This window comes from Giraffa tippelskirchi, chromosome 8 (genome assembly GCF_054371585.1).
Source record: "Giraffa tippelskirchi isolate mGirTip1 chromosome 8, T2T-mGirTip1v1.2.pri, whole genome shotgun sequence".
NCBI lineage: Eukaryota > Metazoa > Chordata > Mammalia > Artiodactyla > Giraffidae > Giraffa > Giraffa tippelskirchi.
The window spans coordinates 88,129,958-88,146,787 of record NC_137282.1 but is presented as its reverse complement, the minus strand read 5'-3'; the positions used below and the strand labels follow the sequence as shown (position 1 = coordinate 88,146,787).

Sequence of the window (16,830 nt, the reverse complement as noted above, 5' to 3'; positions counted from 1 at the left end):
CCCCTTTTGACTGCTCATTTCTGTTGATTTTATCATTTATTTGCAGAAGATGAGAAACACAAAAAGATCAAAACTTGTATCTCTTCAAACCCCCCCCCCAAAAAAAAGAATCACTATGACTGAAAAAACTCAACAAGGAGAAAAAAATATTAATATATTTCCTGGCACAAAACAAACTGTGGGTAAAAGGTTTGGAAAGATGTCCAAGTTCATGAACTATTTCTTGGTTCCTTTTGGTTCATGAACATTAAGTTCCTGGGAAGATTACTCAGTTTCCTCCCAGTTGGGAGTTTACTTCCATACTTTTGCCAAGACAATCGTAGAACATCATGCACTCATAGTCATCATTCAAGTATTCATCTATTCACTGACTCAAGTAATACCCATTCAGTGCCTACCATGTACAGGCTAAATGGGGAAGGAAAGCTGTACTTACAGCTCTGAGGTCTAACAGTTTAGGACTGAAGGAGGTTGCATTCAAAGATTACGGAACATTTTTATTAGGAGAATAACTGATATATTTATAACACTCATCTAAAAATTTTAATTACAGAGATTCCCAATTGGATGGCCATTATTTGGGGTAAGTAGAGGTGCCATGGGCTTCCCTGGTAGCTCAGTGGTAAAGAACCTGCCTGCCAATGCAGCAGACAGGGGTTCAATCCCTGGATCAGGAAGATCCCCTGGAAAAGGAAATGACAACCCACCCCAGTATTCTTGCCTGGGAAATTCCATGGACAGAGAAGCCTGGTGGGCTACGGTCCATGGGGTCACAAAAGAGTCAGAACGACTTAGTGACTATACAATAACAACAGACGAGAGGTGCAATAGATTAATATAAGGTATTCTTGAATCTCTATGTGCATACAGAGCTGACTGCAGGCTGAAAAACGCCTCACACATGTGCACTGTTTCTTGATGTGTGCCTATGGCAGTGCGTCACACATATTTATTCTGAAATGTGACTGAATTAATAGTAGCTTTCCATACTCTTGTGTTTTCTTATTAAACGAATACTAAGATGCAGTTGTTAAAGTGGCAAATTCAAAAACTTCTAGAAAAGATTGCATGCTAAGTCGCTTGTGTCCAATTCTTTGCAACCTTATGGACTATAGCCCTCCAGGCTCCTCTGTCCATGGATTCTCCAGGCAAGAATACTGGAGTGGGTAGCCATGCCCTCCTCCAGGGGATCTTCCTAACCCAGGGATCAAACCCATATCTCTTAAGTGTCCTGCACTGGCGCCACCTGGGTTTCTAAAAATAGCTTTAACAACTTACTGCTATGTGGCAAAAGAATATATCATTGGCCTCTACAACACTAAATTCAAATAGAGGGATTTAGCTTAAACTAAACACCAACAGCTAAAGCTTTACTGGAAAGTTCTACAAAATATTATTTATACCTCTCTGAGTAAATCAGGTCTAACATAATCATCTGAAATAATGAATTTTCAGATTCTGTCTTAGCAGAAAAAGAATCAAGCCCTCACAGACAACTTTAATGACACCAAAAAAAAAAAAAAAGCAAAATTCAGAGGAAACCACTAAAAATATTAAGAACAACAAGACACCAAGATGAAAAAGGTTTACCACAATGTTTTATAATAATTCCAAAGAACATTTAGGATTACTTACTGGAATTATTCAATGGCATTTAATCAGATGGGGAAATTCCTAACTTCCTGGCCTGTAAGGCATCAAATTAAGCAGGCTCAAGAAAAACTTCTGCTTTAACAAGAACATAGTATATTTAACAATACAGTAACAAAGACATTAATAATATAACTTATTAAATATATTTATCTAAACCAAAATAGATTTCTTGTAAACAAGTACTATAAACACAAGGATAATTTTAATGTAACACACTACTGTATTGACTACATGCAAAATAGAGCATGTAAAGATGTTCTGAACTGTAGTATTTATGCATTAAGGAATATCATTCAAGAACACAATTTTACATTGAGCACTGGTGTTTATCCAGCATCCTCTTGTCACTACCCTGACTTTCATTTTCTTGACATAGTCCATGAGCTTTAAGGAGAAATGACCTGAAACTACTCCAAAGGCAGGCCCCCCAGAGCACACCTCTCCAGTTATAACTGGACTTTTTTCCATTCCAAGTGACAAGTGAAAGCCACTCAGTCATGTCCAACTCTTTGTGACCCCATGGGCTATAGTCAATGGAATTCTCCAGGCCAGAATACTGGAGTGGGTAGCCTTTCCCTTCTCCAGGGGATGTTCCCAACCCAGGAATCGAACTGAGATCTCCTGCATTGCAGGCAGATTCTTTACCAGCTGAGCCACTAAGGAAGTCCAGTTTTTTCTGTTACAAGACCCAACAAATCTCCTTTCTGGTTTAAGGCAGATTGTGCTGGAATGTCTGCTTCTGGCTGCCAAAGGCATTCTAACTTATACACACCAAAGGTTCTTTTGGAATTTCAAAATCACAGATGGGGTTCAAATATTGAGTCTTAAAATGTAAAAATGTCACAGATCAGGACAAAAGGCTTTTTACACATATATATGTATACATAAGGAAAAAAGAGATCATTGGTTATGTAATAGAATGGATGTGGCAAAAAACTGCTGAACATTTTGATCCACTGATCTAACGAGCCTCTGATTCTGCCAAGTATGGTAGACAGGGCAACACACAGATCCAACCCCCCCCAGCTGTGTTATCACTGGAGAGGCTACAGATAGCTGTGTTTGTGAACAGAAAGAGATCCTGAGAGTGAAAGTGCTAGTCGCTCAGTCCTATCCAACTCTTTGCAACCCCATGGACTGTAGCCCTCCAGGCTCCTCTACCAGGGGATTCTCCAGGCAAGAACACTGGAGTGGGTTGCCATGCCCTCCTCCAGGGGATCTTCCTGACCCATCGGAGTCTCCCACATTGCAGGCAGAGTCTTTACCATCTGAGCCACCAGGGAGTATGGAATGATCCTGACCTAAGCTTAAATAGTCAAGTAGAGTATGTTACCTGTGAATGCTATCCTTGGAACTAGACAAAAATTTTCTCTGCCTAATTAATTATTTGTATAAGGAACCAGAGAGAAAGTCAGGCTGGCAAAAATTTGACTTTCACAAATTGGATGCCTCAAGATATTTCTAAATGTAATACCTAGCAAAAATGATAAGTCAACTGCATGTTTTAGCAGATTAGAGAAATCCCTAAAGATTTATTTAAAGAAGAAACCTAAAAACAAGCCTTTACCCAATAATGAGAACACATTTATAAAAATTTGTCCAAGATTATCTTAATAATTCACCTGTTATAGGTATAAAATTCTGTATAGATAAAAATTAAAATTAGTCAAGGCTTTACCATGGAATCATAATCTATGGGAATTCTCAAAAACAGGAAAACAACCTACTAAACTTAAATGGTAACATAAAAAGGAAACATATGTAACATATATGTAAATATATATTAAATTAAGCAATAGTTAGTCACACAGTCGTGTTCGACTCCTTGCAATCCCATGAACTGTAGCCTGCCTGGCTCCTCTGTCCATGGAATTCTCCAGGCAGAAGTACCAGAGTGGGTTGCCATTCCCTTCTCCAGGGGATCTTCCCCACCCAGGGATGGATGTCTCCTGCACCGGCAGGCAGGTTCTTAACCACTAGCACCACCTGGGAAGCCCCTTTAGGTGTCCATTAGCTACCAAAATCCCTAAAAAGATTGATGAATATTTATTATACGCTTATTTATAAAACAATTAGGAAGTTATTTTTTAATAGAAATAATACTGTTTATTTTCTTTTCCATGTCAGAAAACTTAGAATGAGATTGACGAAAAAGCCTTAGTGAAACGGATTATCTTCAGAAAAGTCAGATGAAAAGCAAGTTAAGTCACGGTTTTCCACAGTGAAATCCATGCTAGATTGCCATCTAATGGCAATGGTTTTGTAACTTCATGAGTTATGTCCATAAGCTTGAAGATTTCAGAGACTATCTCTGACATAGCACAAAAGGCTCAAGAACGTCCAGACTTTCTACTGCAAAATTCAATGAGCTGTTCAGTCTGGGAACCATCTGCAAGACAGGCATCAGCAGTGGAAGAAAGGAGGTTATGCTAATCCTCCACACGCCGGGCCCTACACTGCGCTTTTTCCCTTAACAAGTCCTCACAACAGCTCCGTACGATGAAAATGTTTATCTCCTTTTCAGAGATGAGGTACCTGAAGTTAAGAGAGACACATCAGCTGTTAAGTAGTGGAACTAGAATTCAAATCTACTCTGTCTGGTTCTAAATTCATGATCTGATCGCCAATGAATGGATTAAACATAAGCAGTTATAAGGGACGTCCCCAGTGGCTCAGTGGTAAAGAATCTGCCTGCAATGCAGGAGATGCAGGTTCGATCTCTGGGTTAGGAAGATCCCCTGGAGAAGGAAATGGCAACCCACTTCAGTACTCTTGCCTGGAAAATTCCACGGGCAGAGGAGTCTGGTGGGCTACAGTCCACAGGGTCGCAAAGAGTTGGACACAACTGAAGTGACTGAGCATACACACAGCATAGCGGAAGAGGAAAGCAGCTTTTAGCTCCTCACCAAAATCCACATTTGTTATGGGCTGAATTGTGTCCCCAGAAAAATTCATATGTTGAAGCCCTAACCCACAGTAACTCAGAATATGACTATATTTGGAGGTAGAATCTTTAAAGAGATGATTACATTAAATGAGGCCACCAGAGGGGGCTCCAGTCCAGTATGACTGCCATCCTTAAAACAAGAGAAAATGAGGACACACACACACACACAAAAGACACCAGGACTATATGAGGACACAGTAGAACAGGCCCTCTGCACTCTGCAAGCCCAGGAAAGAAGCCTCAGAAGAAACCAAAGCTGCCAACACCTTGATCTTGGACTTCCAGGCTCCAGACAGTAAGAAAACAAATTTCTATCATTTAAGCAACAACCCCTCCCCGCCCCCAGTCTGTGAGATTTTGTTATGGCAACCTTAGCAAACTACCACAATGTTCTCTTATTTCTGAGGGCACTGGTAGACTACAATTCCCAGCTTCCTTCACAGTTAGGTCTGACCACGTGACTAGGTCTTTAGCAAGAGAAATGTTAGCAGAGGTGGTACGTGCCACTCTGGGCATCCCGTGCACACTCCTCCATTGCCTTTTGCTACTAATCAGTGGAACAGAGACAGTATCCTGAGTGACTTTCAGAGCCTCCTCACCATGATGGTGATACTGTTGTACTTGAATCCCAGAGGACTGCAAGGAGAGCTGCCCTCCAACACGTCAACCACCCTATTACTGTTAACTGAGCAGGAGATAAATGTCTATAATGTCTGAGCTCTGGGGTGAATTTGTTAGGCAGCTAGACCACTCTAACCAATACCAAGACACAGGAAAGAAGGAAGAACAGCAATGCACATGGGGGAAGGTGCTGGTTGTAGCTGTAACTCTACCGGGTCCTCACCAGAGCAGCATCAGTCTCCCAATTCTTTTCATCCCAAGGACTGCCAGGGAGCGGAACACGATGCCTCCCAATCTTGCAACACACTTTGGGAGAAACAACAGAAACCAGAAGATTCCAAGCCATAAATCTTCCTAACGGGATCTCTGTTAAATTCGGCCCAGTCTCTCACTAAATGTGCTCAAACATACTCTAAACAGTCATGACTGACACATTGGTGATGGAAAACTTCACAACTTTGGCATCTGCTCCTTGAAGACAAGTTGTCCTACTGTGTCGAAAGTTACAAAGAGGTGTGTAGACAGCCTGTGGTTACCAATCCTTGATGTTGCAACATTTAAGTGTTTCTCTCTGTCCTTCAAAATCCTCAAAACAAATGAAACTTCATACAAGTAATATTACAAAATTCCATACAATCATACAATGCATTTATTGGCGGGGAGGCTGATACATGAGTCAGATTAGTCAATAAAAGAAAGTTAAACCATTCTTCAAAGAAAGTTGGAAATACTGATCTGTACAGTTCTGTCCTACTGGACCACAATGCTTACAGAATGAAAAGAATAAATCTGAAAAATAAAGCTTTACTTTAGAGAATAACCTTGAGTAGTCATCGAAACAATAATATCTTTGTGGAATTTCATAAATGAAGAGTATATTGCCTAATCAATTATTCTCCTCCCTAAAAGAACAAGTTTGAAAATTACTGGGGAAAGTTACTCTTTGTACTATATTTCTACTCTATATGAAAGATGGACTCCAAGAGACAGATGGAGATCTGATGGAGAACCAGTGTTGATTTTCCAGGAGACTGTGAAAGCCCTCAGGTTTGGTCTCGTATGTGTAAGGTCCTTGCATATCAAGGGAGAACATCCCTTCCCAATTCCCCAGAGTCATGCAAAACTACCACCAAGGTCCTTTGCAAGCAGATTCTTTACCACTGAGCCCCTGGGGAAGCCCAAAAATAAAAAGTACTGTTACCCTAATCTTCATTGTGCCTAAAAAAGATCCAAGCATAAATGGCCTAAGCCATTATAATTTATAATCAAGCAATGAATAGACTCCCTCCTGGCTGACAGGACACTTCTAATTCCTGAACAGACCGTCCCACGACTTCCTAAGTCTATCTTCTGAGAGGCCTAGCTAATCACCTCAAATTGCAAATATGCAAGAGTCCTAGTTTCGAAAATTTAAGAAAGCTAGCTTCCTTTCTTAGTTTAAGACTAGCCTCTGCAGTATTCCTACCCAAGAGTATTCTATCTTTCCTTGGATAGCACTGGTAAAATGAGAAAGGGATTGTACCAACTGAGAATAAAGAAGGAACCCACATTAGCTCAGGAACATCTGCTGAGCTACTGTTGTATATAAGGCTCCGTGGTAAGCACCGTCCATGGCAGAGATAAGCCAGGCGCTCTGGCGGCACAGAGAGATGGGACAATGACAGGGCAGTGAGCTGAGCACTGCTGGCATTCGAGCCACAGGCAAATGCTACAAATGCAGGGGGAAAAAAAAGAGTGTTTACTCCAGGGTAGGGGACAGCAGAAACTATGGAGTAACTACTGAGCTCAGTAGGATTTCAAAAGGCAGAGAAGAGCAGGGACAGCATTCCCAAGAGAAGGAACAATATGTTCAAACCCTGAAAGTCCTTGGCCTCTTGGTGCAGATCACAGCAGCCAGCATGACTGAAATCAGGCCCAGGGAGCATGAAATTAGTTTAACATGAAGCCCCAAAGCTAAACCGGGACTAGAAACTGAAAGGCAACAAACACTTTACCAAGGGGTGCAAAATTTAGAGCACAGATAAGGGTAGGGGTGGGGAGGGAGGGGATGTGCTCCAGTCCTGACGACTTTAGATGCCTTTATCTAACAATGCTGGGAACACGAGCAGTCCAAGTTACTGTCCCGACTAAACAAAATCCCAGGCTTTCCAGGGCCGTTACAAAATGAGGGCAGGACCTGAGGTGGGGAAGGGGGGAGTGGGAATGTCAGGTGAGCCTACGATGCTCATGCTTTGTAAGCGGGTGGCCATCAGGAAAGGTCCTAAATGGAGAAGGCTGTTTCCATCAGGGTGGATTTACTGTGTGCCCCACGGCACTCCTAAGTGTCTCAGGAACTTAGGCAAAATCTGCTTAAACACACAGGTCAGTGCTAAACCACTGCAATTCCTCCTCACCTGGCCCCTATAAGTCCTAAGTTACCAATCCGATTTTCGGTCTGATTCAGTCTCTTCCTGATTAAACATTCCAAGTCTATGAAGAGTCTCTCTAGGTACTTTTTAATGATGACCCTAAAGGTCACAAGAATGTTGGGAGCGCTCCCTGGTGGGCATGCAACCACAAACTGACACTCTCCACTAGGCCCTCTCTTAAAGTTACCTGCTGTTAAGGTAAATGCTAGCTCTCATCCATCGCCCAACTCAACTGAGAGGATCTAGAGGATGATATAAGATACCAGACAGCATAAACCAGATGTCCATTGACAGACGAACAGATAAAGAAGCCGTGGTACATAAATACAATGGAATACTACTTCGCCATAAAAAGGAATGCATTTGAGTCAGTTCCAATGAGATGGATGAACCTCAAAGTGAAGTCAGAAATAGAAAAACAAATATCATATATTAACACATATATATGGAACCTAGGGGCTTCCCTGGAAGCTCAGCTGATAAAGAATCCGCCTGCAATGCAAGAGACTGAGATTGATTCCTGAGCCGGGAAGTTCACATGGAGAAGGGATTGGCTACCCACTCCAGTATTCTTGGGCTTCCCTGGTAGCTCAGACGGTAAAGAATCCACCTGCAATGCAGGAGACCTGGGTTCAATCTCTGGGTTGGGAAGATCTCCTAGAGGAGGGCATGACAACCCACTCCAGTATTCTTGCCTGGAGAATCCTCATGGACAGAGGAGCCTGGCAGGATACAGTCAGTCCGTGGGGTCTCAAAGAGCTGGACACGACTGAGCAACTAAGCACAGCACAGCTTGGAATCCAGAAAGATGGTACTGATCATCTATTCATAGGGCAGTAGCAGAGATGCAGACACAGAGAACAGACTATGGACATGGGAGGAGGGGAGGAAGGAGAGGGTGAGACGAATGGAGAAAGTAGCATGGAAGCATATACACTACCATATGTAAAATAGACAGCCAATGGAAAGTTGCTGTATGAATCAGGGAACTCAAACCGAGGCTCTCTAACAACCTAGAGGGGTGGGAAAGGGCGAGGGGTGGGAGGGAGATTCAAGAGGGACGGGACATATGTGTACCTGTGGCTAATTCATGTTGATGTATGCCAGAAATGAAACCTATATTGTAAAGCAATTATCCTTCAATTAAAAATAAACTAAAAAAATAAAAGCAGGCAGCATAGAAACATCTCATTCTACCTACGATCCCCCTAAGTACAATGCTATTGTGTGTCCAAGCCCACTGACTAATGTGTGCCTAGAAGGAATGAAAATTTACCCACTCTACATGATAGCTGCCTGAAGCAAGCTAACTGCCCATGTTCCTCTCTTAATGTTCTTATCCTGGCCAGGTCTTCAGCACAGCCGCGAGGATCTCTGTCTAAGGAATTGCTACTTGGGGAACTTCTGACATTTGACTTAATCCCCTTTGGATCCACTCAAGGAAAACTTCAGAACAACTTACGCTCCAGCAGTCTTTCAGGAGTGAGACACACACCATCAGGTGACCCATGCAAAGGCTCAGGACAAACATCAATAAGGGTATAATGCCAAGGACACTATTTTTCAAAGGCCACGTGGACTTTTATATAACCTCTTCAATGTTTTTTTTCTTTAATGCTCATACTTTCAAGTTTCAGTCCGCTAGGGATGTGAAAGAGCTTTAGAAAGACCATCTTCCTTATAATATTTGAATCAGCTTTTCTCTTTTGGAGGGCTTACCAAAAAAAAGTAACAGAAAAGTCCTTTTCACATCAGTCTTATGAGTGCAAGCTCAGGTCAATGGCACTGGTCAAGGACACTGTACAGGTTTAAAGTGCTCTGAGCAGGTTGCTTCAGAAAAGACTGAAAACAGGGAAAGCTCAGCAAAACAGACTCATAAAACTTCCTCAACAACTTCTTTTTGTCTAGTATAATGTATATTATATTACACTACACGTAATTTGACTTGTTGCTAAAGTATACTTACTATTAACTACTGCTATTTATTAAAAAAGAAGAAAATGAGAGGTTAAAGTCAAGTCACCTCTTCACATGCCCCTTTTTTAGGTTAAAAAAAAAAAACCCATGGGGGGTAGGCCCGGAAAGTCCAAATGTGTTTTATACAAGAAGTCGAGTTCTATCACTTACTTCAAGCTTTACAATCAATAACAATTCTATGCTGTGCGGCAGAAACTAACACACTGTAAAGCAACCATACTCCAACAAAAATTTTTTAAAATAATAATGATAATTCTATACACTATGCCCAAATTATCCTCAGTTCTTTATAAAGAATATGGCTTCACTAAAACTACCAGCTTCAAAGCTGCTTCATCTTACTGCTTGAGTAAGTGCTTTAGCACCCTCTACTGGCCACTTGTTATACCTAGCTCCTAACTTCTTGGCCAGTAGGCTGCTAACTTTTCAAAGGTCAGATGGTGGCTACAGCAAAGGCTACCTCACCTCCTTCAAAACCAACTGTGTGACAGCTGAGCCAGCAGCCACCGCCACAGAAGGAAAGGATGAACCCTAAAGTGCTCTCCTGCCATGGCTTGTCCATGAGTCCTACTGTTGCTAGCAGATTTCACAAATAGCAGCCGGAGCTCCTGTCTGGTCTGGTCTGCACCAACCCCAGTCTCATTTCCACACACAGGTTCTTCCAGGCGCGGAGCCCAGATCACCTTCCCGCTGTCTGCTTCATCTAGCCAGCTCCAGGGGGATGGAGGTACCTGGAGAGAGTAGCTCACCTGTCAGGTACCACGTGGGTTAACAGAGGACATAATGGAGAGCCCGGGAGGCACAATTTCCCCCACAAGCTCACAGATATGACGCCAACCAATCTCCTGCTGTTAGGTGTATATTGGCCAGATTTGGCAGGGGCAGGGGGAAGAGTGCCAGAAGAGAACTTCCCATTCCCCATAACCTCATGACAAAGCAGCTTCCCCTATTCCTCCACAGTCCCCTAGAGAAAGCGAGGCTCCTTTAGTAGGTTCAAACACAAGTAACCTGAACCTGTAAGCTCTCGTTATCTGGCCCACTTTCTTTTGGAAAGGGAAAAAAATTAGAGTCAGCTTGGTATTCACTACTCAATAACAGAAGGAAAGGACAGGAGAGGAAGTAGGAATAAAAAAGGAGCCTCTTCACTCCCAAACCTTGCTAGATCAAGCTACTGTGTACTATTTACTATTGATAAATGCTGGCTGCTTTGATATCAATCATCTATTGAGTGAAAAACATTCTTTAGAAGAAGATACTGTAAAGGACTTAAGTGATTCCTACCATCAAAGAGCTCACAATTTGGGTGCAAAGACCAAACACTTCAAAGGAAGTAATTCAGTTCAGTTCAGTTCAGTCGCTCAGTCGTGTCCAACTCTTTGCGACCCCATGAACTGCAGCATGCCAGGCCTCTCTGTCCATCACCAACTCCCGGAGTCTACCCAAACCCATGTCCATCGAGTCGGTGATGCCATCCAACCATCTCATCCTCTGTCATCCCCTTCTCCTCCCGCCCCCAATCCTACCCAGCATTAGGGTCTTTTCCAATGAGTCAACCCTTCGAATGAGGTGGCCAAAGTATGGAAGTAATTAGAAAGTGACAAAGTATATCCTTTAGTAAAAAATATATACTGGAAATTCCACAAATACATACACACAAAGCCCCCTCTCTTTTTCTCTCATGTATAGAAAAACAATCATCAAGATATTAATAATGGTCATCTCTGGTGGAACTTTCAATCTATGCTTTTTTCCTTCATATTTTTTAGTACTGTTTGGATTTCCTATAATAGGAATGTAGTATCTTAACAAAGACAACAGAAGTAAATTAAAAACCAATTTTTCAAAGGTATATACAGAGGAAACTGCTTATAAATCTAATATTGTACATAATCTGTGAACACAGATAAAAATATACAGGAAAAAAAAAAACTGGAGAAAGGATATCACATCATGAATGACCATTTTTCCCCAGGGGCCACAGTGATTTTGTCTTTTCTGCCTTTCATGTGCTTTCTTATTTTCTAGAAGTAAATCAATCTTTACTTGAATACTGATGTTAAACTCACTCTCATTTAAAAATACCATCCACAAAGGTGCTTTACCAATAGCCCCTGATGTAATGGCACACCTGGAATAAGGGCCGTGCTGATGAGGATGTCCACCTCCTTACACTGCTGAGCAAAGAGCTTCATTTCAGCCTCAATGAACTCTTTGGACATCTCCTTTGCGTATCCTCCTTGTCCCTCACCAGATTCCTTCAAATCCACCTCCAAGGGCTCAGCACCCAGAGACTTAAACTGCTCCAAAGCTGCGGCCCTGGTGATTATTGAAGGGGAAGCAGCAGTTATTTCAGGTCCTTAATACAGAAATTAAGATCATTATTTACAGAACTTATTTACAAAACAGAAACAGACTCAAGAGAACAAACTTACGGTTGTGAGGGGGGGAAGGATGGGGGAAAGGGGTAGTTAGGGAGTTTGGGATGGACACGTACACACTGCTATATCTAAAATGGACAGCCAGCAAGGTCCTACTGTAGAGCACAGGGAGCTCTGCTCAATGTTATATGGCATCCTGGATGGGAGGGGAGTTTGGGGAGAATGGATACACGTATACCTGTGGCTGAGTCCCTTTGCTGTCCACCTGATACTAACACGTTGTTAATAGACTATACTCCAATAAAAAATAAAATGTTAAGACAAAAAGATCATTTATATATACATTGTTTAGAAAATCATAAATTCAAAAGTGGACACCCCTTCTTTTGAGATCTCTGACCAGACTGTTTCTATTTTTTTCTAAAGACACGCAACACTTTTATGATTTTTCCTAGGGGAAAAAAAAAAAACTATAGGAAATTCTACTAACTTAGTCAACTAAATTACTTAGCTAAGTCACAAAAGGAATTTCACTACTGCCAACTCCAGTCATCAATTTTGTTTCTTGACAGAGGTCCCACTGTCAATGATGAAGTGAGATCTGACCAACATTCAGATTTGACATCAGTCAAATCACTTGTAAACGTTCTGACTTACGGGGACTTTGACCACATAAAGGACTCTTTTACTTAGAAATATTGTTACAAAGTGATTTTTGCCCCTAGTCCTCACTAAATTGTGTTTGAGAAAAGCAATCTATAAATGGCATAAATGGTAACATGTGAAGAACCAACACAATTGATTTATGTAAAAATACATTCAGGTTAAAAATAAATAAACATTAGCCAAGTTCTATGTACTAGCAGGAAAACCAGAGCCAATAAAGCTCTCAGTTCTGCGGTGGACAGATGTGTTTAACTCATCACATCCAGCCCACTTCAGTGAATCCCAACCTCCCTAATGACAACAATCACTCCAAGTACTTGTTAAAAATTCAAATTGCCAAGCGCCTCTCCAGACCCACTGAAATTACAATCTCCAGCAAAGGGACTAGAAGCTCTATTTTTAGCAAGAGCTGCAGGTCATTCTTATCATCAGGGAGTTTGGGAAACAGTAGCGGTCTAAGTCCATCAGCCCCATGGCAACAGCCATGGTCAGGGAAAGGACATAAAGGTAGGATGTAGAAGGCAGGGTAGAAAAGGTAAGGCATGGGTGAACAGAGCTTCTCTCCATTTCTGTCAACTTGAACAAGGACGCTAGTACCCCAGCCAAAGCTGAGGACGGCAGAGAGGAGAGACAGAAAGACCCTGGTCCTGGATGGCACTGATGACTGATGAGCTGCTGCCTCTTGTGTTAAAAGGGAATCCTTCCCCTGGATTTTCACTTCAGAGTGAAAATATCTTTTAAATTATTTTTGGCCGAGCAGCATGCAGGATCTTAATTCCCCAACAGGGGATCAAACCCAAGCCCCCTGCAGTGGAAGCGTGGAGTCTTAACCACTGGACCACAGGGAAGTCCCAATAATCCATTTTCTTACACTTTAAGAAAGTGACAGGGCTTCCCAGGTGGCTCAGTGAATCCACCTGCCAAGCAGGAGATGAGGGTTCAATCCCTGGTCCAAGATCCTCTGGAGGAGATGAGGGCAACCCACTCCAGTATTGCCTGGAAAATTCCATGGACAGAAGGAGCCCGGCAGGCTACAGTCCATAGGATTGCAAAAGAGTCGAACATAACTTAGTGACTAAACAACAACAAAAAAGTGTGTTCTGAAATGAATGTTTTTTTCATGTATTTTTTTTATTGGAGTATAACTGCTTTACAATGTTGTGTCAGTTTCTGCTGTACAGTGAAGTGAACCAGCTATATGTATACATGTATTCCCTCCCTCTTGGACCTCCCTCCCCACTCCCCCACATCCCACCCTTCTAGGTCATCACAGAGTTCCCAGCTGAGCTCCCTGTGCTATACAGCAGCCTGAAATGAAGAACAATTTTAATCAAACTTCTCTTTTAAAGAAATTCTAGGAAAGTGGTGATGTGTCCGCTTTAAAGAAATATGCAATGGACATAATCAAGTACTTTCATCTGGGGGCTCTACTGCTACCCAGTCAACTTCATCTGCTTCCATCCTTCAATGCAGAGCATGCCCCGCAACCCCCTCACCCTTCACTCCCGCTACTGCTCTCCAAGATGTTGCCCATACTACTCCCCTTCTTCAAACTCACAACACCTTTTTTCAAGCCCTACACACATTTCAAGCTTAAACACATTTCAAGCAGAAATAAAACACAGTGGAGAAACACGTTAGAAAGTCAGGGGAGAGATTAGCAAACCCTGCTAATCTGGTCCCATTGCTAATCTACGTGAAAATACAAGTCTGAGTGTGAGTTGTTTTCTGGTTTTTTTTTTTCAAATAATCTCTGCTGTACTGGGTCCGGGTCCTTAAATTTTTTCCCCACTAAGTAATACATTTTCACTTTGAGTAAACTGTGAAAAAGTGGAAATATTTTTAAATTGAAAGAACTCATACAACAGTTTCAATGTACTACTTCAGTTTGTAATTCTAAGGAAAACATAATATTCACCTGAAGCAAAATGTTTTTACCTTAACAGCAATCACTGGTACAGCACTCACCTTGTGTCAAATCCCCGAACAATGGCACCCATTGACTTAGCTGCACCTGCAGAAGCCAGCCCAGCAACGCCACCACCAACTATCAGAATCTAGGAGAGAAAATAGAACCCGCATGTTTTAAATAAAGTTCATGATCAACTGATTATGTAAAATCATCAGCTAGTGACTCTTAGGACCAGGTGTCACACTTAACATTCACTGTTACAACCAGTGGTGCTGGTGGGGATATTCAGTCCTCAAAAAATGTACTGAGTGGATAAACTACACTTTAACTGGACCACCAGTTTTTAAAAAGTTTAAAATAGGGCTTCCCTGGTGTCTAGTGGTTAAGAATCCACCTGCCAATGCAGGAGACATGGGTTTGATCCCTAGTCCAGGAAGATTCCATATGCCAGGGAACAACCAAGCCCTTGAGCCACAACTACTGAAGCCCACGAGCCCTAGAGTCCATGCTCCTCAACAAGAGAAGCCACTGCAATGAGAAGCCCACACACTGCAATGAGAAACAGCCCCAGCTCATAACTAAAGAAAGCCCATGCAGAGCAACAAAGACTCAGAACAGTCAAAATTAAATAAATCTTTAAAAAAAAGTAAAGTTTAAAACAACTTCACTAAAATAATGTGACACCCAGCATCTCACTGTAAAAGCTATATTCAGCATCAGCAGTGTTAGGTGTTAAAGACTGACAGGTTCTTTCCCACCATATCTATTTCTAATGGAATCCCCAGTGTGGTATTTCTTTATGCTCATAAAACACCAAAATAAGTTTCAGAGATGAGTACAACTTTGTGAAGCATCTAATCCTATTTTGAACTCAAATGCTTCTACAGGGAAGAGAGGGGACCAAGTGCCTAACTTTGATCCACTGTGAATGAACTGTACCTGAAATCCAAACCAATGTAACTAATTCCCCTAACCAAGGCAGGACTGGAGCCAAGAAAATCAAAGAATTTCTCAGAAACAAGAGTCTCCTCGGTCTAAGAAACAAGCTAAGAACAATGTTGTCTCTAGCCTGGAATGGGCCTTCCAGAGAAAAGTCCCTATTATATTTCTCAGTCAATTGAAGGCAACTCCTTGTTCCTGCTAAAAAAAAAAAAAAAAGAAGAGACACCCACAGATACAGTGAAGTTTATAAATTCCCACCCACCCATCATACCCACTTCTTGCGCCTCTTCAAGAAGACTAGGCTAGTAGAACTGTGCTCCAGTGACCTCTGGGCAGTGTTTTAGAGATCTCGTCTATCAGTCTCAATGGGAATGCTTTGTTTAAGGAGCAGAGGGGATTTACAGGAAGGGAGACAAAGAGGGACCAGAGGGAATAAGACGCTACTGGGCCCCAAGGCACTTTCCCACTCCACACACGAAAGCCCAATCACTGGAAAGGAAGGAAAAGAGAAACAAAGAAGGAAGGAGGAAGGAAGGGAGAGAGAGAGAAAGAAAGAAAAAAGAAAGAAAAGAGGACTGGGCCAAGTTATCCTGAATCAAGAAATAACAAAAGATCCCATAATTTAAAAGACGGAATCCATTCTCCAGAGACGGAACAGAGGCTGGAAATGGAGTTAATGACCAATCATACCTACTTATGAAGCCTCCATAAAAATCCCCAAAATACAGGGTTCTGGGAGCTTACAGGAGTGGGGTCCAAAGGGGGCACTGAAGCCCCACACCCTTTCCCACCTGCCTGCTCATCTCTCCCAACAGGATTTTCATTGCATCCTTTATCATATCCTTTCATAGTAAACTGGTTAACAGGAAGTAAATTGTTTTCCTGAGTTCTGTGAGCAGCTCTAGCAAATTAATCAAACCCAAGGAGGGGGGTTGGGAACTTCTGATTTACAGCCCATCTGTCAGAAGCATAGGTAGTAACAACCTAGACTTGCGACTGGCATCTGAGAGGTGAGGGCAGTCCTATGGGCCTGAGCCCTTAACCTGTGAGATGTGATGCTACCTCCAAGTAGACAGTGTGAAACTGTAGGGTGCCCAGTTGGTGCCGGAGAATTGCTTGGGGTGGGGAAAATCCCCACAAATTTGGTAACGGGAAGTATCAGAAACACGAACAAGAGTGGAGTTTTTCCAAACAGTCCTAAATCAGACTTCCCTTCATCTGCAAGACAATCTGAATTCTGTAACAAGACCAAGAAGAGAGGATCCACATCATCCAGCCCTGACCTACCTTTCCAACATCATCTCAGATCACGCTCCACCTCACTCA

General features: G+C 42.2%; 1 protein-coding gene across 31 annotated transcripts in view; it reads right to left on the bottom strand.

The window, feature by feature from the left end:
* The window catches only part of NNT (nicotinamide nucleotide transhydrogenase), a 91,231-nt gene that overhangs the window by 54,249 nt on the left and 20,152 nt on the right, over positions 1-16,830 (bottom strand). For all 31 annotated transcript variants that reach the window (XR_014061373.1, XR_014061374.1, XM_081517668.1 and 28 more), the window contains 2 exons: positions 14,619-14,707; positions 11,735-11,922 (listed from right to left, as the gene is read on the bottom strand). Coding sequence is in view for 29 of the 31 variants with exons in the window: in XM_081517668.1 (XP_081373794.1) it covers positions 11,735-11,922; positions 14,619-14,707 (277 nt within the window). In the remaining 2 variants the exon portion in view is untranslated. The remainder of the gene's footprint in view (positions 1-11,734; positions 11,923-14,618; positions 14,708-16,830) is intronic.